Raw genomic sequence first — 24,805 nt, forward strand, 5'->3', positions numbered from 1 at the left:
GAAAAAGGCAGGTTTGTGTTTGAACCTGATCTTTGAGTACGAGCCATCTGGATCCTGCAAAAGCCCTGACATACCCAAAGGGGCAATACTGGATAAATGGAAGAAAACTCACTCACTACTTGTTTTTAAGTTTCATGGCCATTTTAATGCCACTGGGATGTTTTACATGGTCAAAATATTAATAAAATCTCAGTGTCTCTCAGAAAATCATGGAGAACCTGAGCTGACATGAAAAGCCCTGTGGTACTTCAGCTCTGTAAAGAGAGACCTGAGATTTAAAAAAACAGCCCTAAATAAAAGCACAGGGGCTTGTTGTACCATTGCATTATTTTAATTTTTAAGCAGGAAGTTTCCAGTGTAATAAAAGTAATTATGCTTAAATAAGAGTACATAAGAACAAGATGGGACCAGGTCACCAGACGGTCATTTTCAGTGTTGTGCATCCCCACTAAGTCCAACAGGATTGCGGCAGAGCTGCCCTCGAGGAAGCTGTTGGTTATGTCTAGAGCCAGCCCCCCGCTGCAGACCGTGTCTGCAAAGGACCGAATCACCCAACTCACACCCAACTCCCGTGAGTAGAGACGGGCAGAACGGCTTTCTGAACAGATGCTCCCTCTACACGGATCAGCTTTCCTACCAAAGAGAAATTTCATGCCTGGTGTGATGCTATTTCAAGCCTGGTGTTCAGCTTTGTGCTTTATTCCCAGAAGAGAAAATGGCTTTATTTTGCTGAATGGGGGGAAATCTTGCCCAGCCAGGAGCGCCAGAAGGACACACGAAAAAGCCAGAGATGGCTGTTCAGCTCTGCCTACTCCCAAACTCTGATTTCTCTGGACATCCCAAAGGCAAGACAAAAAGAAATGAGGAACTGAAGAGGGAGTTCCCCTCTAACCCTTTCTCTCTCTCCTATCAAAGCTTTCACCTGCGTCTTAGCAGCACGCTCTGCATACTTGGAGTTTCACTACCTGGCAGTGCCCTTCGGAATTCCTGAGGGCAGTTCCGACAAGTGCCTTAAAGCTGTGTGATCATTAAAACAAAAAAGGAATTGGTTATTTCTGTGCAAACTTTACCAGAAGTTTAGCATCCTGCAAATTATAATTGCAAACCATTACCATGAATATTCATGTATAAAAAAAAAAAGGGAAAAAGGTGATGTGAATGATTTATTAGATCCTAGGCAGATTTAGAAGCAATTCTGCAGCCGGCACAAATGAAAAGAGGGAGTTTGTCTTCATGAGGCTGCAGTCACTTACAGACTGAAATAACCTCAGCAATTTCTATTTGTTCCTTGAGGCTTTTATAGGAAGGTGTTCACTGTATCGGGAAACCCAAAGGCATATTTCACAGGAATTAAAGATGACATTCTTAAAAATTTCCTCGTGATTACACCTGATCAGCTTATTTGTCTTGGCGAGCGTACAGGCTTTTTTCAACCCAGGCGCCTCGGTTCACTGATACGCACACCTCGTGTAATTTTTCCTGTACAAACTAGCTGCAAAGTGGGCAACACTGAGAGACTGCCAAGTGTACAAATTAAATGGGAAAGACAGAAAGAATTGGAATAAACCTAGTCTGGTCTGGTCTGTGATATTTTGATATCCGAGTATTAAATGCAGCAGCAGCTGGATGGTTCAGAGAGTGGGTTTTTTTGGCTTTTGCTAGTTTATGAGCATCCCATTAATGAGTATGACCGAAAATGCCTGTATTTAGGGTGGAAATGGTGCTGGAGATGAGATTTGAAGGTAGGAGCTGGACATCTCATTTCCATTGTAATCTAAAGGAGTGGCCATTTCTTCCTCATCATGCACATCACGTATAGGCGAAAGGGCAGGACTGCTAATGTCTTCGAAGATTTAAAACGTACTCGTATACATATGCTTTTAAAATATCTTAGCCTGAATAATCTAAAAGTCATCTGATTTCAGTTATCGCTCAATATAGGTTAACAAATCCTAGGGAAAACCATATGGCATTTGCCTTTCACTGTAACTTATCCAGAAAATGAATTTAATTTAGCTTTTCCATAACCAAGTAAAGGCAATAAATTGTATTAACTGCTCTTTTCCTTTAAAAGGTTTATTTGTCCCAGAGTTGGGTAGGCACAAATGTTTGATCTTAACTCCTTATTTTCCAGCCAAAACAAGAAAAATATATGAAATCTGAATAATCCCCAGGTTTTGGGAACCTGGGATTTTAGTAATTTAGAATATGTTTTCTGAAGCACTTTTGAATTTCAGAGAATAAAGACTGATATAACTAGAATTTACATAATTTACCGAAGGAAAAAACACGGTTTTGACAATAATAGCAAGGAATTAATTGTTTTTACAGAAAGGGATGAGGACTTTGCCAGCTTCTACATTACACTACACTTTTTGATATGTTTTGATATATACTGGGAAATGTGAACACGTACTAGTCTTGCAGGTTTTACTGAGTATTTTTAACAGGGCACAAATGTATCTTGCCAGTAGATTTGAGATAAACAAGTTCACAAGGAGTGTGTGCCATGAATTGCTCTGGAATACTTTTTGGTATTTTGCAATTTTTTTAGCCTTTTGGTCCATTGGTCTTTTCTTTTTTGGGGGGTGCAAGTAATGGATTTTATCACTGTTTTATCTCTCATTTCCGTAGGAATCCTAGGGAACAGCAAACATTTCTGCCATAATGCGGACCCCAAGTCAAATCCATCCATACTACCAGGAAAAAGTTAGAGAAACCAACAGTCCCAAATGCAGTGGGGCCTCCAGGAATCGCCCACGCTCTCACAGTATCTGATGCTCTCTCCTGGATCCTTCACCATTCCTTGACACAGCCATTGACCACTCTTATCTACCCAGCCCAGCCCATATTTCACAAGCTTTGGAAAGCTTGCTGTGACCTCTGTGACCACCAGAGTTGACCATAAAGAACTAACCATGGAATATTTAAATACAAGAAAATCTGTGGGTTGCCTATGAAGGGGCTCTTACTCCCCACCAGACAGGTCAAGGAAATCTGCTTGTTTCTACTCCTCTCTCGCGAGACCCCACCTGCAGTACCGTGTTCAGCTCTGGGGCCCCCAACATAAGAATGACATGGACCTGCTTGAAAGGGTCCAGAGGAGGGACACAACCAGGGGGCTGGAACACCTGCCCTGTGAAAACAGGATGAGAGTTGAGGTTGTTTAGTCTAGAAAAGAGAAGACTCTGGGAGGACTTTAGAGCAGCCTTCTGGTACTGAAAGGGGGCCTACAGGAAAGATGGGGAGGGATTCTTGATCAGGGACCATAGTGATAGGATGAGGGGTAGTGGTTTTAAGATGAAAGAGGGCAGATTTAGATTAGATATTAGGAAGAAATTCTTTAATGTGAGGGTGGTGAGACACTGGAACAGGTTGCCCAGAGAAGCTGTGGCTGCCCCATCCCTGGAGGTGTTCAAGGCCAGGCTGGATGGGGCTTTGAGCAGCCTGGTCTAGTGGGAGGTGTCCCTGCCCATGGCAGGGGGGTTGCAACTAGATGATCTTTAAGGTCCCTTCCAACCTAAACCATTCTATGACTCTATGATGCTATAACTCTATATGCCTGCCCACACTGTATAGAGACTTCCCATCTTGAAGATCTGTAGAAGCTTGGACACCTCCAATAAGAGCATAGTCCTTTTACAGAAGGGCAAGGCTGGGCCACAACAGCAGTCCAAGGGCAACAGCATGTGCTGGTGAAGCTTAGGAGGGAGAGCTTCACCGAAAACAAGGTCCTGCTGAGTCCTTACCTACGGACCATGTCTTCTTAAAGTGTCTCCTCTTCCCTGCCTTTGCCTTTGCTGGTGTCAGCCCTGCTAGTGTGACCCTGCCTTGGCTCCTTGTTGCAGCTCTCAGCCTGTTGGTTTCTGAAGCTGCTTCACTTCTAATTCAGATCCTTCAGGGTGGACTGCCTCACCCTCCTGTGTCTGATTGAGTCTCGTTCCAGCTTTCTGAGTTAATCCTGAGTGTGTTTAGTGTCCTGACCCAGCCTACAGCAACACCAGATTTTGTTCTTCATTCCCCATGCCATGTCCTACCACCATCGGAGAAATCCCTGAAAGGTCACAGCAGTCAGTGCCTCTGCAGTGGAGCATAGCTTTTTATTTTGAAATGCACGAAATTGTATCTGAGGTTCCTAATCTTTTTTTGTAGGTTAGAGAGATCGTTCTGTCATTTTAACTTTCTACCCAGTCTTCATTTTGTGGGGTATTCATTTTGCAGTCTTAATGTGTTGGGATATTAAAATTCCCATTTACAGTCTACAGGAAGAGTCTCTTCAATGCTCCTTAAATAGATGATTCGGAGTAAGAGCCATTTCATTTGCTCTGACCCAAATGTGATGTTTATGACTGTGTACACTCTGAGTACATGTCAGGGTTTTCTGTGCTTATAACAAACTCATCAAATTTGTGGGGAAGTCTTTTTTTATTGTTCTCAGAGAGTGAAATATTGTTTTTTTGTTTCTCGGTCTCCATGAGAAGGAGCTGAGCAGCAATTTTGGAGCTGACAACTTTTTGCGAGGCTGAGCTGGAATACTAATTCGAAACTCTTAAAGTCACATTAAACATCTGATCAAAGCGTTTTGGGTTCCATTATCGTGGATTTCTTAAATAGAAGCAGATGGTATTTTACTGTGTGAAAGCATTGAGATTTCTTTCCTTTTAGTTTTATCTAGGAGGAATACTATTCATATGAATTCGTATGTAATTCCTAAAAAAAAAAAAAAACAACAAAGAAATAAAAACCTAGCTTGATTCACAGAACTCTTCCTAATGAGGCAACTTGTCCATCTCTGTGTCACTCCCTATTGCACCTTCCAAGACAGAACTTGGAATCCTCCAATTCCCTGTGATTAAAACACTGGCACGTAAGCAGATTTCATGTGATTTATCTCTTTTGGTTCATCAATATCCCCTTTTACAATAAAATTGGTGCAGGAAATCATGACTGTCCTTAAGCATCAGTATAGACAGGGCTTAGCTGGGAAGCAAATCCCAGTGAGTAGGGTCACACTGAAGTCCTTTCTCTTATAATTTTAATAATAAAATGAAATTATGTATAATATGTATAAGCTGAATTCTCCCGTGAAAATGACAGCTGGGTTCCACCCAAATTTAAAGCTCTGCCCATGCAATCAGCTGGCTGGGAAAGGACCTAAGATCAATGTTTCTGTATTTTTCTCCTGAAAAACACCGTCTTTTATCGAACAAACACAAGTGGGACATTGCTCCCTCCCCATCATCTTTGCTTCTGCTTTATTTATTCTTTGCCCCAGAATTACAACTCAATAACTGTATAAATCTGTGCATTTGCCTCTGGTTTATTTCATGAAGAAATGTCGTCATTATGCTCCAGGGTTACAATGAAGACTAAGAGACTAGTTTATGCTGCCCTCTGTCCAAAGCTGCTCTCCGAGGCAATCCCGGCCAGTTCTGCATTACAGCAGATCTGAGAGGTGGTTCTCCTAATGACGTGATTAAAGGCAGAACTTCTTTAGGTGACAAAAGTGGATTCTCAGGGGATGATTTTATGCATTAAGCAGGTAGGACTGGTTCTGTCAGCCAGGATTTGGCCTGTCTGGTCTAAATCACAATGAAAACTGAATATATATATTTTTCTTTGCTGCATGGAATAATAAGGACTCCAGGAGTGTCAGACTATTACCATGACTGATGTAAAGTGAATCCTGGCTCTCAGCGCTCTCCATTTCTATGAATTTTGCATCGAGGTTAAGAAAGATAATGATCTTCATAAAAGCGGCTCCCAGAGTCGCTGCATGAGGCCGGGAGTTTCAGTGCCTGGAATGTGGATGAGGTATCCACTGCCCTGGAGATTGCTTCCAGACCTGTGTTTCTAAGATTAGCAAGGTCTCTGCTTTTGGTTATCCTGCATAATGGTATCACGTCAGTCGGGCGTGTCAGTTTAATATAAATTGTACATGATCGCTTTGTATTTCTTTTCAAAAAAATGGACCCTACTTCCTGGCCAAAAATCAAAATGCTGCTAAAACTTGTAAAGCATTTAAAATTCAATGTTATGGTGCGAAAAGATGCAGGGTTTTACAGTTGTGGAGAATGAGGAATTCCACCTGGAGCTGGACCTGGGGCAGTTCAGCTTCTCTGACGTTACCCTGCTGTGACTTGTGGACCCTGTCTTGGGGAAATAACCTCGTGTTTGGACACAATCTCAGTGAAAACAACAGTCTTGATATGGGCTTAGTCATTTAAATACTTTGTAGGAGCTTTTTAGGGTCACATTTAATCCTTATTGTAACAAGTGGAAATATTCTGAGCAATGTCAGTGATTTTTAATTATCCTCTGAAACTAGCACTAGATCGGGATGCCCCTGAGCAAGTGTCTGTCTACAGCACAGGCACCTGCATCTCAACAAGCTGCCTAGACCATTCTAGCCAGTGGAGAGAAATAGGTACCTATTGGACATCATTCATCCTATTTTAGCGCAGATGTCTGAAATAAGCCATGTGAATCCAAATGTGCAGCAGATGGCTCTGAAATGTTTGATATTCTGTCTGCTCCACCTTAAAAATCAGAGAGCGCTTTAGTCTATTTTTAGCAAATCAGTGTAACGGGACAAAATCCTTTGATAACTCAATGCGTAACAATCATCCCACAATCTTTTTCAGTCAAAACTGTGGTTGGTACAAAACATTCCTATTCGTAGCTCGCTTACTAAATATGTGTCGTAAACTCAATGCTACAGTTGCATGGAGACCCCGGGTTCTCTCCCCTCGCAGCCTTGGTGAACGTTACAGCGGCTTTGGTTAACACTTGCTGGGGAGAGTCCCTTCTCCATAATCTCGGTTGCCAGTTTCCCAGCAGCTCCACAGTTGCCAGCTTTAGGGACTCCTGACACCGCTTCGGGATGTTTGGCACGGCAAGCTGGCTTTGTTTTAATACTGCTCTTCCTTGGGTGACACTCCGCCAAGAATTTTTTGAATCTCTGAAATGATTAAGGAAGCTTTAAGGTGAGAGTAAAACGAGCATCACTTACTAAAATGCAAAATAAGAGATCAGTTATAAGAGATCAGTTATTAGATTTAGAGTGACGTGTCAGAAGATAAATGATAATATATCTTACAGTAACCTCTGCGCTGGCAATGGGATGTCTGAAAAGTAGGTGGTAAATCTATTACAGATGGAGATGGTCCTGGTCAGCTGGCTTGATCCAGGCTCACAGTCCATTGGCACAAAACCCAAGTGTGATGGGTGGCAAAAAGTGGAATCAGGCTTCACAGTGGCTGTGAGCTCTCTTGTGCTGTGTTATTTAAACCTTCAGGATTTGGGGGATTTGTACCTTCGCTGCTTCCAGATGACTCGCTTTTGGTTGATACTTTATTCGTGAAGTCCCAGTCACCTCTGTTTGCTGGAGACATGCAAAGGGGTACCCACGGAAAGAAACCTTTTGAGAAGCTGGACCTTCGTGTAGGTGCCCGTGTGGAGAGGACGGCTTCAAATAGCCCAGCTGCAGCTGGCGCAGGGTGAAGCACCCAATTCATCTCACACAAGAGCCACAAAACAGGCTGAGAAAGTTGGGGCTGTTCAGCCTGGAGAAGGCTCTGGGGACACCTTATAGCAGTATCTGAAAGGGGCCTACAGGAAAGCTGGAGAGGGACTTTTTACAATGCGCATGTGGTGATAGGATGAGGGGTAATGGCTTCAAACTGAAAGAGGGGAGATTTAGGTTGGATTTCAGGAAGAAATTTTTCACTATAAGGGTGGTGAGGCACTGGCCCAGGTTGCCCAGAGAAGCTGTGGCTGCCCCATCCCTGGAGGTGTTCAAGGCCAGGCTGGATGGGGCTTTGAGCAGCCTGGTCTGGTGGGAGGTGTCCCTGCCCATGGCAGGGGGTTGGAAGTAGGTGATCTTTAAGGTCCCTTCCAACCCAAACCATTCTGTGATTCTATGATCTATGAAAACATCTATATTTGCCTCACCATCAGGGACACAAGCATGTGGTTGGTTTTCCTTGTTTTCTTCCAAATGGGGGTTGAACGTTTTCCTGTGATTTCCTGGTGAGAAGAAAAGGAAAGCATAAGCCAGCTGCATTGGCTAGACAGGGAAGTGTTGTGTTCTGAAAGAAATTATAGTTTACTCATTTGATATTTTTGACATAGGACTTCTTTGCGGGACTTTGGCTTCACGAGTTTTTGTCTTCTGTGTTTGCATTGTGCTCAGCAAATGAAAGACCTATTGTCGTCGGCCTCGGGCATTAATGGATTACCTGTACAACAGCAGCCTGCACATTCAGCCGGCCCGCTCAGCGCCTCTGCCCGCTCGCGTGGAGGTGACGTCTGTCTCTGTTCAGCTGCTTGTGACACAGCGGGAAGAGGGCTGAGTCACCCCTGCTGTCCCTGCTGCTTAAAGCATCTCTGCCTGCCGGGTTGTCTGGAGCATTTGGGGGTCAGACGGGTTACCTCTGTTTGGTCACTTCAGTCACACTTTAATTAAATATAAATATAAAATAAATATATGTATATTTCATTAATACCGAAGTTTAGCAGAAATATGCTGGGAAATTAGAGGAATCAGGATTTCTCCCTGTATGTGGGAAAGTGGTAGAGAAGTGAGTTGTCCAGCCATGACAAGAACACCTAGTTGTGACAATGGGTGAGCTGAGTACAACCTCTCATCGGCTTTTGAAAAGGGCTGTAGTATTTTCATTACCTTGATAAATATCAAGGGTCATCTTGCATCTTAAAACAGAGATTGCTTCGACAAAGCTTTTAACTTCAGGCTGGCATTTTACCTTACATCCACTGTAAAGCACGTTTTTAGAGAGTAATTCAAACACACTATTCTCTTTGCAAGGCTAATTTCGAATTCACTCAGGCTGATCTCTTGCACGTCTGTGGGTTTCTAATGACGTTAATGTTTGTATTTTTTAAAGCCAGAGGTACTAAAGATTCACCTTGCCCTCACCTTCACTATTTCTCGGAAATATCTAGGGATGAGTTAATTCATAGCCTCACAAAGGGGTTTAAAAATATCTTTCCAACCCTCAGCAGGTAATGAAATACAGGTAGAACAGAGGCACAGCTCTGCCATCTTCTCAGTATGGAATGGCAATGTGTTGGCTGTTTTGGTCCCATCCTGAGATGCGTGGTCCTCCTCTAGAGCCCTGTGGAGCTTGTGCCAGGACCAGGCTCCTCATGGGTCATCCTGTATCTCTCCTTGGGCATGTCTGGGCTGGAATGAGCATCCGTGGACCAAGAACAAGCAGACAGGTGCTCCAACATGAGCATCTGTGGTCCTATAGAAGCTTGGATCAAGGAGATTTGCACTCCAACTTCACTTGCTAGATACTGTGCTGTTTTGGCCGTAATCTGCTGGCAGACAAACCCCTGCTGCCCTGCTGTAAATCCTTCTCATCCAAGTGTCTCAAACGCTGAGTAAATACTAATTTACAGAGAAAGAAATTGAAATAAAGAAGTATAAAGTGGTTTCCCTGAGAGAGCAGAAGCCACAGTTCATGGGGAGGAAGACCCATAAAAGGATCATTCATCTCTCGAGTCTATTGAAATCCCACCTTGAGCCTTTAACTGGAGCCTGAGTAAGGTGTAAGTTTCAGGTTGATGTCTGCGAAAGAATAAATTTTACCCGGAATGAGTCAGTGGCAGTGACGGGAACGGAAAATATGTCCCTGGAGTGCTTGTTTTACCCACCAGACACAGCTCTCTAGCAGGGACTCATCCTCGCCGCGCTGCTCTACATCTCGTAACCAGCGGGGCTGGCACATGAGCTGAATCTCTATTGAGAAAGCGGGGTTAAAAATCAACTGGACTGCCTCGCAGACTTTTAATTCAAAATAGTTTCTTTCAAGTGAGTTTGTAGGGAAATGGGGCATTGGGAAAGACGTTGGGGAAAATGCATCTTTGGGTAAAGTAGTATGTTTAGCAGCAGTTTAAAGAGGGGGAAAAATCAGACATGACGAAAAATGGTAAAAAGGAAAGCGTATCCATGAGGGGACAATTAATAAAGCATCAAAATTACATTTACAAGTATTCTACTTAGCTTAGTGCCACTTGAGCACTAGTATGTTAATACGGTAGGCTATTTATAGTGCAATAAATCACCCCTTAAATTGCGAATTTACATTTGTATGTTTTGAAGGCTGTGATGTGTTACCAAATTTAAAGGTGCTGACAGAGCAATCGGTGTTTTATGGAGCAAATCAAACTGAAACTTTGTGTCAAAACAACATCATCCTGCGGGAGATGGAGAAGTAAACACGTGCAGCCAAAGGTATATTCCTCATTCACGTACTGCTGTATTCCCTGGGAGTAAAACAGTTTATACTCTTTAGGAGTATACATAATATTCTTTAATCTATAGGACTCAGAGTTTAAGGGACAATTCACCCTGAAAACGCATGTGGAGCACCCAGGGTGGACTCTGAGCATCTCCTGAAGGTGGGGAGAGGGCTGCTGGGGTATGTACACATCTGCTCCCTCCTCCTGCGGAAAACCATGTGAAGCCCAGCCGTCTTCCAGATCCATGTATCCTTTCCTCCAGACGAGTGGTTCTCCCTTTTGGAAAGGGGTGAAAGCCCCCAGTCTGGGGGAGGCTGCTCCTCTGCTGGGTTTGGCCCCAAACCGCTCTCTTTCCCTGAAGATCAATAGAGAGAGCTGGATTTAATGAATGAAGAAGCATGGGAGTTTCAGGAGAGGAAGGCTGGAAACTCAGCAAGACAGGCAAAGAGTTTATGCAGTCTTTATTTTTGAGCCTGCAGGCGTCTGCCTGTGGCACCTGAATGGCTGCAGAAATTGTTTTCAGAAATTAAACATAACCGAGCCCAACGCGCTGGGTAAATTCTCTGTGACTCATCCAGAGCTGAACTAGAGAAAACCCGAACGGCGACTGTCGCAGTGTTAGGACAAAATAACTTCTCAAATACATGATGCGTGTGACAGTTAGATGTACTCATCTAATTGCAATAACCAACAGAGAGAAGAAGTCGTTACGAAGGTTTTGCATTAGCGCACACGTTTGATGGTATTTATTGCTTCCGGGACTGGTAATGATGGAGGTGAAAGCCTCCCAGATACTGAGAGAGCTGCTAACAGCACCGTGCATTTTAAGCTTTCCCTGTCATAGTTGCAAACCCACCTAACACGATGTGCTCTGCTTTAATTTTAAGGTAGATCCTTACCCACAGGAGCACACTTTCGCAGTATTAGGAGTCAGGCACAACGTGCATGACTGTAGCCTCCTTCCAGCTGAAGACCCGCAAATATAGTTAGGCCTTTAGGTCTACTTGGAGGTCAGCCTACCAGGATAGATCAAGCAGCTTGGTCATGGCATCACCTTGGAGTCACCTTGAAAAGATCTATTTCAGCCACATGCTAGGGTAGGGCCATTGCAATTTCATACCCACATATGTGAGATCAGTCTTCTCACGTGATAAATTACATCTCTGCCTTCTTCTAAAATGACTTTGTTACAATCTCTGACATTTAGCTGGGTGCTTTTTATTTAGAAAAACTTGGGTTTGAAAGTTTACGAAGGCCCTCCCAGGAGCAGAAAATCAATACTGTTGTTAATACTGAATTACAGTCATTTGCTGCCATTGTGTGTGTCAACACTATTGTCAGTGTCAGCTCAATTAATTTTGCTACCAACCATAGCAACCATATGGTAATAAACTACGTCATATCTACAAAAGTTCCTGGTTATCAAACAGGTGGGACTTACTAAGCATTTTAATGTTGGCTCAATATGGCTCCCACCAATTTCCCTGGGACAGCCCGGCATTGCTTTCTTTGAAGCTTTTGAAGAGTGAGGAGATGTTGTCATTGATTTAGGTGAAGCAGAAAGACCTTTGAGAAGACCCTTGAAAAAGCAGCCTTTTAATCCCAAAAGCTTTCATCAAGATCAAGCTGGTCAATAGAAAATACGAGTCCCTTTTCCTTCCAGGGGACACTATCACAGAATGGTTTGGGTTGGAAGGGACCTTTAAAGGTCATCTAGTCCAACTATGCAAAAGCCTTGTGACATTTTGATTGTTGTTTCTTTTTTTCTGGAGAAGCAATATGCTTCTGCTGGGGTGGATGGGAGAGGGAGTTCTCTCCACCACACTGTGGGGTGGTGGCCCCGGACACTTGGGTGATGGTGCGAGGGACAAATGGTGGCTGGAGAAGTTGGGCAATGTGGGGAGCCTTTGGGCAGGGTGGAGGCCGCTCTGCCTCCTGCTTTTTCAGAGAGCCAAGGATGTGCATCTGCAGAGGCCTTGCTAACCTACAGTGAAGATGATCAGCCTCGATATGGCCGGCATCACAACAGAAATGAATACAGGATTAGCCCAAAAAACCTTTCTTTACTGCAGAAAGCTGTTTATTCAGTGTCATTCGTCCTAACTTCGTTCAGACACCAAATCACACAGCCAGGGCGTATAGATTTTAGCTTTCCAATAGTTTGCACTTAGTGCTCTATTAATAGCGCTACGTTACTTTTCAGATTGCTCACCCAGCCTCCCCCAGACGGTGCGTCCTCTTTGGACATGACCATGTCACGACGGGTCCCTGAGAGTCATCTAACGAGGCTGGGTTTCGCACGCAAAGTCAAGAGGATCATCATTACTCAACACACTCTTGCTACCCGATAGCAGATGAATAGGTCTGCTGGGAAAAGGCGCCTGTGGATGAACGGCTAAGAAACCCTAATAGCAACAGTAAAAGGCTTCGGATACGGATCCTGCTGTCTGTCAGCGATTATCTTGGAAATATTTACCACTGCTGTTCCTCCTTGCTCAAAACAAACATGCTGATTTTGATGCAGTGATTGCCACTTTTTATTCTATATGCACGGGGGGAAAAAATCAGCTGGCCTATACATTTTAAAACTGAAAAGGAATATTTTCCCCTTAGTCTGAAAAGCAAAGAAGGAGCTGTCAAACCACGTGGCGATCTCAAAAGCAGAGAAATTCTTCTTTTATGGCTGAACGTCTTATGATACAGATTCAAGCAAGGCAGCTGAGCTCTTTAACCTCTCTTCTCCAGGTCCACAGATTAAAGCGGTGCAGGAGCTCTCTGGGTCTTTTTATGTCTAACCTTTGCACAGCCAATATTAAATTGTATGTATTCAAGGAGCGCCTCTAGCGCCAAACCACGAGCGAGATTTACAGGAAAATTCAGCTAAAGTCACAACGAGAGAAAGGAGGAACAAAGAGACCACAACTGGAAGGCTCCCAGAAGCTTAAAGGGGATCCAAAAGATGAAGTTTGCTAGAAAAGCAAAATACAGGCACTCTAAACATAGAAAATACAGCATTTAGAAACAAGGATATTAAGAAAGGAGGAAAAGGGATAAATGCTGAGTGTTACATATAGGAGTGAGAATTAGGAAAAGGCAGTACAAGCTGATCTTCGCTCTCCTCTAGCCCGAAAGCATTTTTTCAGGGGTTTGCAGGTGGGGGTTTACGTAAGGAGGCTACGGCTACGTGATGAAGCCTGCAGAGCCCAGATCACGTAATCCATCAGCCATTGTCCCAGGTCCGTTTCACTGTGCTGCGCTCTGGTTTGGATGCAAAGGGGACTGTAGAGTGTGCTGTATAGACCAGACATGTTCCACTTAATACGCACCTAGAGCTGGAGGACATGAACCTTGTCTAAAGAGGACACTAGGCAGCAGAAAATTATCTAGGGTGGGCTTCATTTGACCAAGTGTAGGTGTCTATATCTGAGCTACCTATGCAGCTAATGGAGAGAAAAGACATTCAGCTCCTCCTAGAATAGGTGATTAAAACATGTCTGATGAGCGCTACCATTACTTTCAGCTCTGGACACTTTGGGATACCCTTTAAAACGTGTTTCTGATATGTTTATAACTTCTTTTTTAGGAAAGGGTGAATGGTACTCCCAAAGTACACCAGGCTATGGGTGACAAAGTTAAGTGAGCTGAATCCCAGCATCTGCCTCTTCCGTGGGCTGCAGGAGAACCTTAGAGAGGGAGCCCACTGCAAATGTTACCCTTTTTTGTAGTGAGTGTGAGTGCTTAGCCTCTGCCCTGACGCGTCAGCTTTCTCAGCATGGTTCTCCAGACTATCCTAGGATGGGATCACGACGGTCCTTGAATAACTTGAAAGTAAAAGTGGTGTCTAAGTAGGTCAGAGCAGAAAGAGAGGCGCGGGTATCAAACATCTGTTTGCTATTGCTATGTATCTTGAATTTTCAAAGAACTTGAAGAGTTTGTGAATCCAAAAGTAAGAATGTGTGTTTGAGTGTCTTAAGTCTATCTTGAACCGCACTTAGCAGAGCACCAGGATGACACAACATCTTGAAAGAACGTTAATTTTTATCTCAGGTAAAGCATACCCTGGTGGAGAGCACACAGATGACTGGGTTATATGGGAAAATATACAGTCCATAAGAAAAAGGAGATGTCTGAGCAAAGCACACTGTGGTAGAGCCCACAGACAGACGTGTTAGAAAATTGAAAGAACACGTTACTTTCTGTGGGAAAACCAGTTTCCCTTGTATAGGGATCATGTCATTTAACCACATGGAGAGTCACCAATGTTGGAAAATGAGTTCCAAGGAAGAAACTCCATGAAATTGCTTTATATCGATTACCTTTTCCAAAAGCTGCAGCGAAATGCGAGCGCAGGCAAGGTCTTTAAGGAGTTTTCATCAGAAGCAGGCAGAGCGAAAAAGAGTTAATAGTTTCACTTACCTTATGATGTATTCCCACGCAAGCCAATGTCAGCCTACAAGCCTGACTAATCCCAAGTGTGGTTACTAATTGCTGTCATCCAAACAGTCGCTGGCAGCCACTTAATTTTCCCTTTCACTTGGTGTCATTAACATTAGCGACATATGGCTGCTTCCCTGCCACGGCTAAATGGCTACTGGAGAAACCTATGGCTCGAGCTCTGCAAACATCGAAGTCCATGATTAACATTAAACATCTCACCGGTGTCGGGAAGAACCGTTTACAGACCTGGATCCTAAATGCTTGGAAGCTGTTGGGTCTTTCCGGGCACAGCTTATGACAACAGTACAAATGTAGACTTTTAAGGGCATCTTTAACTTACACCAGATTAATGGAGAGGAACAATAAAACGCGGGAAATTGGGGAGATGTAGCTTGAAACACATCTCACAGTTGTTGCAGCATAAATTATTACTTACTACTTAGCTTTCTTCCTTTCCTTTTCTTTTGTACTTTAATGTAGTAGAGCAGGGCAATTGCTTTTAGCTCAGATTGCATGATTCTTCTGAATTACTTTTGTACCCTCTCACTTGAATCAAAATATTAGGTCAAGATTTCAGATACAGGTCCCAAACCTCCCAGGTTCACTGACTGCTGTCTGCTTTTACCAGATTTAAAAATCCTTTAACGCTGCTGCCTTAAATATAGGTGTTACCTTTTTTTTTTTGGTGTTAGTTACACGGTGCTTCTCAAATCCAGCACTGCTTTCCTCTACCTCATTTGTTGACGTCTATCTAAGCTGATTAATTTTTTAAATAGTACACTTTTTTTTTTTTTTTTTCCTGCTGACCTCGTGCTTACTGTGCACTGCAGAATTTTTGCCATGCTGCCTTCAGGTAAGATTTGCAGGATTTAATATCACAGGCATTTCAGATCCTGTTCAAATAGCACAGCAACCGAAGTGACAACATTGCTATTAAAGCCTGAGAAATTTCTGGACCTTCTGTCATTTGGAAACATGAAGTAAGACAAAAAAAGTCTCAGATCTTAGTGATTTTTCTTGCTGGGAAGGCAGCAAGTCCCACAGAGGACAGTAAATAATTTTTGGTAACGTACAGCGAGCATTTTATTTGTAAATTGAGTTCTTCCCATTCTGAGTTTTAAAATGAAATATTTTACAGAGACAAAAGGGTGACAGAGCAGCTGCCAAAGCACACTCTGGTACCCCCTTTCCTGGCGCATCCCTGTGCCATATGGGAGGTCTGCTTACTTGAACCGGCTCCTGCCATTGCCGTGGTAGTGGCCCTGTTGCCTTCTGGAGGGTCCCCGGGAGCCAGTGGTACTCTTGGGGGCAGAAACCCTCCTCTTGCAGAAAGCAATTCCGCTTCCCACCCAGAATTTTTATTCAAGGCCAGCAACGGCCGCAAGAAGTGCACTTTTCTGGAAGTTGACCTTGTACCCATTTTCCTTGTGTGAAAGACGTGCTGAATCCAGCCAATATCGTAATGGTACGACTGGAGGGAATGGATTAAAACTAGAGATGGGTCGATTCAGACTGGACGTTAGGAAGAAGTTCTTCACCATGAGGGTGGTGAGACACTGGCACAGGTTGCCCAGAGAGGTGGTGGAAGCCCCATCCCTGGAGGTGTTCAAGGCCAGGCTGGATGGGGCTCTGAGCAACCTGATCTAGTGGGAGGTGTCCCTGCCCATGGCAGGGGGGTTGGAACTAGATGATCTTTAAGGTCCCTTCCAACCCTAACAATTCTATGATTCTATGAATATAATTTTTTTCCATGTATTTTCAGGGTGCATCCCTTGCTGCGTGTCTAGGAGTGCCTGCAGCTCTGCGTGGTTTATTTTAACAAATGTAAAAAGAATGGCTGCTCCAGCTGAAATCAGTGTTCCTCAAACATTGGATTTTATCCCACAGTTAAGGTGAGCAACGAATCCTTGGGACCGACTTTGTGATCTACCTGGTCCAGGAGCACAAAACAAAGCAGCGTCACAGTTTCTATCCTGTTCTCCACTTTTTCTGGAAAGATGATTCAACTTTTTTGTGTAACGGTTTACACAAACTGCTTCATTTGACACCCTGGTGAGGGATGGGGACCGTCAGTGGAAGAACCTATAACCCATTTTCCTTCCTCCAGCTGGAGTTAAAAGCGGAGCAAGGGGGGCACAGAGAAATTTCAAACTGTCTCCGTTAGCAGAGCAGCACAGAGCTCCCTCCAGACTGCGCCAGCAAGGTCCTCAAATGACATAAAATGAACAAATTACACCATTTTGGTGCTGGCGTATAGTCGCAGTGATGACACCAGCTGGGGATGGTGAGAGGGGTTACACGACACAGGCAAAGATCTGACTCTGCCCTCAGATTCCTCATCTTTTCTCAAGAGATGAATAAAGGCTGAGTCAAACCTTTGTCACGGTGAGCAGGAATGGCAGTAAAATTGCCAAAAAAAGGTCACTCAACAAATTATAAGTCAAAATAAAAAAGGGCTATGTATTGGAGTTTGTAAAGATAGATCAATAGGGACAGGAACATCCTGTGCTAGCGGTGAGGAACGCTGTGTCTGTGCTGGGAGTTGCTGGTTGGATAAGAGGAGGCAGAAAGGAGGGAAGAGGCAGGAGGGAGCAGGGAAGTGAGCAGCTTTGGCAGAGATGCCAGGGAGGCAGAGGGCCCTCGGTGCCTGCGGCAGTGAAACACTTCATTAGGAACGCGTAGCCGGGCGTTGCTGGGGAAGGGGAGACGAAATGCGGACTGAAAGGCAAGCCCTGAGGGAGAAGTCTGCCTAATTTTGGGGATGCGTTTGGGTCAGGCCACGAATAAGCGTCTCTCCCCATCCCCTGGAGGGAGGGTGGCTGGCATGCTCTGGCGCAGAGGCGAGTGGTCCCAAGAACATCCCACCTGGCAGCATCCCACCTGAAGGGGGACACGGACATCCTTCGCGCTGGAGGAGCAAGGAAGACGGGCGCAAGCACCCCCGCATCGCCTGGCGCTGCCATCCACAAGGATGAGGGGCCAGCAGCCAAGCGGGGGACGACGCGGGGGGGCTGCGGGACGGCATGGGGAGGGAGGATTTCACGCACCAGCCTCCCCCCCACCCCGCCACGGCGCTGCTCCCACCCCTTTTGGGGCCGGGGAAGTCCAAGCTCCCCCAGCAGGGCCGGGAGCCCCGGGCGATGCCTGCGGGATTTCACCCCCCCGCTGCCGGGGGTCGGGGGTGGGTACCACCAGGAGGGTGCTGCCGTCCTCCCGCTTGCCACGTCGGGGCTGGACGAGCCCCGGCAGCATGCGCCTGCGCTGCCTGCCTGCCTGCCTGCCTTCCTGCCTTCCTCCTCCTTCCTCCTCCTCCTCCTCCTCCTCCCCCCCCTCCCGGCCCCTCCTCCCGGCTTTGGCGGTGCCGGCTGCCGGGAGCGGGCGGCCGGCGGGGCCGCTGCCGTCCGTGCCAGCCCCCGGGGTTATGCCCGGCTGCAGGCGGGGAGCGGGGCCAGGGGCAGCCCGACCCAGGGAGGTCTCCGGCGGGGGCAGGGGACGGTGATCTCCTCCCTCCCTCCCTCCCTCCCTCCCTGCCCGCCTCCCCCGGCTGCGGCGCGGGGAAGGGGTGCGCAGGGGCTCGGCGGCGGAGGATGAGGATGATGAGGATGAAGATGCGGCGGGCCGGAGCGGAGCGGGGGTACCCGGGCAGCGCCTGGGTGTGCTGCTGGCTCCTGGGCTGGCAGGCGGCCGCCCTGCAGCTGCCGCCCTGCGAAGAGGTGAGATTTTCCTCCTCCTCTGGGCTTTTCCCCATCCATAGGGGTGGGGTGGCGGGGGGGATGCACCAGGTCGGTAGAGGGTGGCACCCCGGGAGGGGGGTGTTGCTGGGTGTTGCTGCCCTCCCCGGGCTGTTCGTGGGACCAGAGAGGGGTCGGACCCGCGGAGAAGGACCCTCCGCCGCGGTGCTGGCGCCCGAGCCCCCCCACCCCCGCCCCGCATCACGCGTGGAGCCGTCGGTCGCGAAGCGCCCCCCCCCCCCCAGCCCCCCCCGGTTGTTGCTGTTGCCTCCGGTGCGTGGAAATATCACAGCCCCCCTCCAAACGAGGGGGACTCGGCTGGCCTCGCTGCTTTTCTAAATACCGTGTTAAATCAGTGCAAAAGGGGGAGTGGAAGGGGGGGGTGGAGCTGCACCGACCCCCCCTGTGTCAGCCCGGGGTGTCCTAGGCCGAGCCCAGCGTGTGACATGGGGAGAGAAACTTTCTGCCTCTCTCCTACTATAAAAACCCGAAGCAGGAGGGACTCGGTGTCTTCGGAGCGGGGACCGCTCTGCGGGGCTGCGCAGGATGCGGGAGCTGAGGCTGCCGGACAGGGATGCCCAGCCCCAGGTGGCCCAGAAGGAGCCCCGATAGAGGGGACCAAGGCTGAACCTCTGCTCCATCCTCACTCCTACATGCAGGGACATCCTCTCTGCTAATTCTAAAGAGCAAGTGGGTCTTTCCTGTGATTTAAATTTAGGTGTGGGGGTGAGGAGGCTAGGTACCACCTTCCCAAACAGGTCTCGGTGGCTGGGGCTCTGCTCTGGCAAGCAGAAACCTGCAAGTGGGTTGACAGTGGTCAGTCCCCTTTCTCCTATCCCTCCGAGGATGCTCCGGGAACAGAGCTTCCTTACCTCTCCTACTGCAGTTGCACTGTTTAGCAAGAAATAATTTGTAAATCCTCAGACTGGATTGGGTGTGGGTGGCTGCAGTTCAGCTGGGGAAGGGTCCTGGTCCATGCTGGGGTCTATTGCAGTATGGGACCTCCTCGGCTGGGGGTGCAGAAGCCCATGTCTCCTCCCGGTGGTGAAAGAAGGCATCTCTGACCCAGGGAATATTCCCTATTTGCCTGTTGAATCTGCATTTTGTCTTCCAGGTAGCAGAGCCTCAGTGGGAGAGCTCGGTGTTAGTCTAGCGTGGGAAATCTTGCAGCAGAGGGACATGTGGGATACCCAAATCAGTGGCTGTTTTGGGCATGTTTCTCCTAAATATTGGTCATCCTCAGAGAAAAGGAATTATGTAGCCTCCTGCTTTGAAGTACCTGTCTCCCTTTTCAGCTAGTGAAGGGAAACAGGCCCTTCTAGAGCTCATCTCATCCTAAAGTCTTTGCTTTAAAAAAAAACCAAACCTCTGCAGATGGTTAAAGGTGACGGCTGAATCTCAGCAGAGGTACCAAAGGCACAGAGCTGGTATTTTGGGCATTGCATACTGGGCTTTAGGTGTGCACATTCTCTCCTGAGCCCCACTTCTGTGCCCCTTTGGATGGGGACCTTAATGCTTTTGCTTTCTTTTCAGGAGGATGGACGATGTTGTTTTTCTTTAGTTTCACTTGAATACTCTTTGAGACAGAGACATCTCTCACTCACGTGGTTAAAAAAGCTGTACGTAACTTGTGCTGGTGTGTGTGTGTGCATCCATGCAACCATATGTCCCAGGGAATATAATTACAAACATGTCTGGATGGAGAGGGGGGAAAAAAACAAAGCTTGCGAAGAAACAGGGTAGCAGATCAGCTGATTTACAAAAGGGAAGAACAAAAGTTAATAGGTTGTGTAAAACGTGGCTAATACCTGGCTGTTACGTGTCGGTCTCAAAACTTTGCCATTTGCCCTAATTCAGGCTGGCTGGAGTGATCTGGGTGTATCGCCATTAAAGTCACAACAGCTGCCGTTGTGACTGACTCTGGTTTGGGCTGGCTCTGGCAGGGACGAAGTCGCACAACGAGAAAGCGCAGCCTGTGAGAGGCTATTGCGGTCCTTTGAAGACTCGGTAAAGGTCTTATTGCTCTATACCCAAAAGGCCTGAGAAGCACAAGGCTTAATGCACTGGCAGGTAGTTCATTGTGAATCTATAGGGGATCTTTGCTTTAGTGGCACTTCTTTTTTTTTTTCTCCTCTTTTCTTGACAGCTTGTTTTTCTGTTTCCTCACTGTTATGAGAAATACGTTTTATCTGCCAGTTTGTGAGATTTCTGCGCTGGTACAGCATTTGGAGCAGTGGGATCTCTGGCTACGCCTGGGGCTCCGTGGTGCTCTGATTACATAGATAGTAAAAATAATAACGTATAGCAATGTCACTTTCCAGAAACCTTTTTGTCATTGGCGTCTTTCATCAGGGACTGTAGTAGTTGAGCACACGGGATTTAGGAAAGGTGTGTCTGTGCTGCAAACCAAATGTAGGAGGAGCTGGAATGGATGTTCCCTGTGAGTTTTTGGAGTAAATTGATACAGCCGTCAGCTTCTGGCATAGTAGCGTTCAGTCAGGGTTGTGATGGCCATTCGCATCATGAGCTTTGGCTGAGCTCTGCGATGCCAGCAGCCAGTTTGAAGGTGAGCAAGTTCGTCTCCAAGAGATGGGGGCAGGCTCGGCTGGGATGGCCGGGGTACAGCCGGGGTGCAGAACCTGGGGAGACCCCCCGGCTGTATGCTGTGCTTCTGCTGACTTGGTAACTCACGTTAGGAGGGTGGTAGAAGAGTAACTGCTTGGTGAACTCTTCCTGCTTATGCCAGTGATGAATGGCATGCTAATGCAAATGTTTCATGCGCTGCATAAATTATGACTTTGAGTGGAGTTGATGACACCCGTGTTTTTCACTGGCGTTAAATCCGCGTTCAGCTATTTATGTTGGAAACGATGAGATATTCGTGCCCATCCCCCTGCCACTGCAGGGAGCATCTTTGTTACATCTTATTTTCCAGTGTTTGAACTGGAAAAACTTTCCAGCTGAATGACTCTTCCTCGGCTTCCCCTTAGAGATTTGCCCAAATCTGAACAGATTTTGCTTTTAGGACATTTTAACTGATACTCAGCCTAAATGCATCTTCTCTTTATTTCATCATTCCCTTCCCTCTGTTGTTTTTGCAACCATAAAAAAAAATAAAATCACTGAGTGACTCTTCTCTTACTTCCCATTCAGCCAAATTGTTTGCAAAGAGAGGTGCGGAGTGTCCGAGCTGCTGACAAAAACGTTTCCTTTCTTCTACTCTGTTTGACTTTCAGATACTATGCAGATTGCGAGCAAACACATATGTTTTTGATATGGATAATAAATGTGATTCTGCTACATTGGGTGGTTTATCTGATAAACCAAATATAGAATTATAAAGTGACTAAGTGAATGGAAAGGGTAATGCTAAATGCCTTCTATAAGGGAAAGTATTTTTATACTAGTAAGGTGGAATACTTCTGGAGGAGTCAAAAATGATACAAGAAATTTATTTGGACATTAAAAAAAACCACTTTTATAAAATCACTTGCAAGACAAAGCCAAGGAAGTCTTACGGAGGGGAAGCATGGACTTGAAACTAGGTCAAGTACAGCATAAAGTGTATGTTGAAATGATGTCAATTTTCGTTATGGGAAAAAGTTAAAAAAATGGTGTGTATCTAAGTTAAGTGTGAAGTATTTTAAGTATATTTGCATATTAAATCGAGGTACTAGGTACTAAGCTAAGCAGCCTGGGAAGCAAGGCGAAGTCCTGTCTTTCCATGGAAAGGATGGAGAGGAGATACATGTCGGTCTTGGGTGGACATTATGTAAGAAAGCTAGATAAAAGTCAGCATGCCTGTCACCAAATATACGTGTCAGGAGCAACAGGGATGTCTGCCGGAGGGAATCTGAGTATCTGAAACTTTCCTGTGTTGTCAGTGAACTGTACCTGCTTGGGAAAAGGGTTGGGGTCATTGTGGGTGGCTCTGTGGAGACAGCCCCTGTGCTCATGGTGAAATAGGTTGGGTGGATGACAAGAAAAAAAAAAAGGAGGATAAAAGATGGAAGAGTGTTTTTGTGTCTTATTATTAGTACGCAGGAACCGTGAACGTTGTGTTTGTTCTAGAACTGGTTAATAAGCACACAGTGATCACAACAGAGGGTGGTGCTGCCTGAGGAAGAAGGGAATAACTTAAGGGAGGAAGAGAAAGAAGCACAAGCATTAATGCACGGGGTAGAGAAAATGAATAAGATGCGAATCTTTAGGATAAGGTAGAAATAAAAAGGCCTTCTGTGCACTTGTGAGGCTAAATGTTATCACTGTTAAAAGGTGATACTTTTTTATTTTCATGTAACTGTGAACAAGCTGTGAGAGTTCTCGATCTCTGGGATTCATTTAGTCTCTGGTGGCCTTCAAATCTCTGAAGGGATTAGCTCATTGCTAAACATTTAGGAAGGAATTCTCCTCCTTAGTCTGTTCCCTCATTGTCCCTTGTCGGTACCCTTGTCCCTTTCTCTGAAGCATCTGCACTGGCTATTTTGGCAACAAAGCAGGAGCTATCTGTATCGGCTGCTGGGGTGATCCAGTGTTGTATTCCTGGATTTCTAAACACCCTGAAAGATCTTAGACTCTTAATTTATGAACAGTTCATAGTCAGCAGAAGAGGCTGTGGAACGATTCCTAGACAGCTCATATTATTTTTATCGCCTCTTGCTACTCAGACTTTGTGTCTTTGAGGTGAAAAGAGAAACGTACAGCTTCCATTTGCCACGGTGATGGAGGGTCGTAAAGATGGGGAAAGAGGAGCAAAATCCATGCTATAAAACTGTGGACAATGAAGTCGATGGAGTGGAAACAGGTGCACAGGTGGTGAGAAGACAGATGCCGAGGCACAGGCACCGCGGCAGAGAGCATGGCCACCGCAGCACGTAGGCAGACCAAGGCGGGAGGTGGGGAGGAAACACAGGAGAAACCGGCGACGTGTCAGAGCTTGAAACCTGAGAAGGAGGACAGATGCCAGTATAAAAAATGGAAAGTGAGCCATGGTCGTAACAATGCAAGAATAAGAAAATTAGGCACGGTGGAAAGTGCTGTAACAGACCATAAATTCGAAAGAGTAGTAGACATTGAGCCAACACAAGATTGCATTACTTCCACCATCAAACACCACTTGATCATTCAGGATGAGTATTTATCATCTATTATTTGTGCCCGTGATTTTATTTCCTTCTTTTTCTCCTCCTTTGCTCCTCATAGCTTGTGCAGATTTAGAGAGGGCGAGGGAGAGCAGGAGCTCTGCTGGGATTCCCGACACATCCATGCATGGCACCGGTGGGGACGATCAGTGAGCCGGGTGTTGGGATGGGTGTACGCAGTGATTTGGGTTGTCAGCTGCCCCTTTCGGGCCACGTTTTCCACCAGGTGTTGGTTGGGAAAGCTTTAGCAGGACTGGGCATTGCTTTATGCTGGCTGATGACCTGGGTCGGAAACGCTGGAATCGCTTGAAGGAAAAGCCTTGCCTGCAAGTCTGACCCCGAGCTCAGCGAAGGCATCGGCAGGGCTCCCGCTGACTGCCGCGGTGGTGGGGCAGAGCCAGTGGTTATCGGGACTTGCAGGGAATACAACGGGGAGACGCCATCAGAGCTGGCTTCCCTCAAGTCATGTGCGTAAGTCGCTATCGACACTTGCTGAAGAAAGAGTTAAGGACCAGTGAAGGAGAAAAAAACTAAAAAAAGTGAAGAAAGGTAAGGGGTGGTAACAAGAAAGGCAGCCTTGAACCCCTCGTGCTTAAGGTAGGAAAGAAACTGTTTGGGAAGAGATCAGCAAACAGGCCCCACGTGTCTCCCAGACATTGCTGAGGTCTTTCTAGGGGCTGCTACTGCAAAGGTCCTGTGCTGGTGTCCAGCGTGGCTGTGTCTTTCCTAACTCTTACACCTACTTGGAAAAGAGTGTCCCTCCCACTCCCCCTTGGTAATATTTTAGCTGTTATCCTAGACCTGAAAATCTGTTTAGGTTTCGGCTGCTGGTAGCTTAAACGTTTTGGTTTTCAGTCTTTTGAAAGAGAAAAATCTCTGTTTTTGAAGAAGAGGAATAGTTAAAAACTCTTTTCTTGACAACTTCCTCTAAAAAAAAAAACAAAGCTAAACAAACTTTCAGTTACAAAACATTAGTCGAGTCTAATAATGACCTTATTTCACAAGTATTGTGATACTCACTTTAATAAATAGTGCCGGTCAGTACTGGCTGTGCGCTTGGGACAGGGGCTCCCGGCTGGTTTAAGGTGATCGAAGACGACACGTGCGGCCGAGCTGCCGGCTCCCCTGACTTGGTCCTGATGGTCCCGGCACTGTGTGCTGAGTCAGAGCAAACGCTGATTTGGCTGAAAACTAACCTGCCAAAAAAAAAAAAAAAAAAAAAAAAAA

At 46.1% G+C, this 24,805-nt stretch overlaps 1 protein-coding gene across 1 annotated transcript in view; it reads left to right on the forward strand.

Moving 5' to 3' along the window:
- Positions 1-18,105: 18,105 nt before the first annotated feature.
- Positions 18,106-24,805, forward strand: part of ELAPOR2 (endosome-lysosome associated apoptosis and autophagy regulator family member 2) — a 109,086-nt gene continuing 102,386 nt past the window's right edge. Inside the window, exon 1 of the mRNA XM_074573344.1 lies at positions 18,106-18,419. Coding sequence (XP_074429445.1) covers positions 18,294-18,419 — 126 coding nt within the window. The 5' untranslated portion in view covers positions 18,106-18,293. The remainder of the gene's footprint in view (positions 18,420-24,805) is intronic.

The sequence above is a fragment of the Larus michahellis genome, chromosome 1 (assembly GCF_964199755.1).
Source record: "Larus michahellis chromosome 1, bLarMic1.1, whole genome shotgun sequence".
NCBI lineage: Eukaryota > Metazoa > Chordata > Aves > Charadriiformes > Laridae > Larus > Larus michahellis.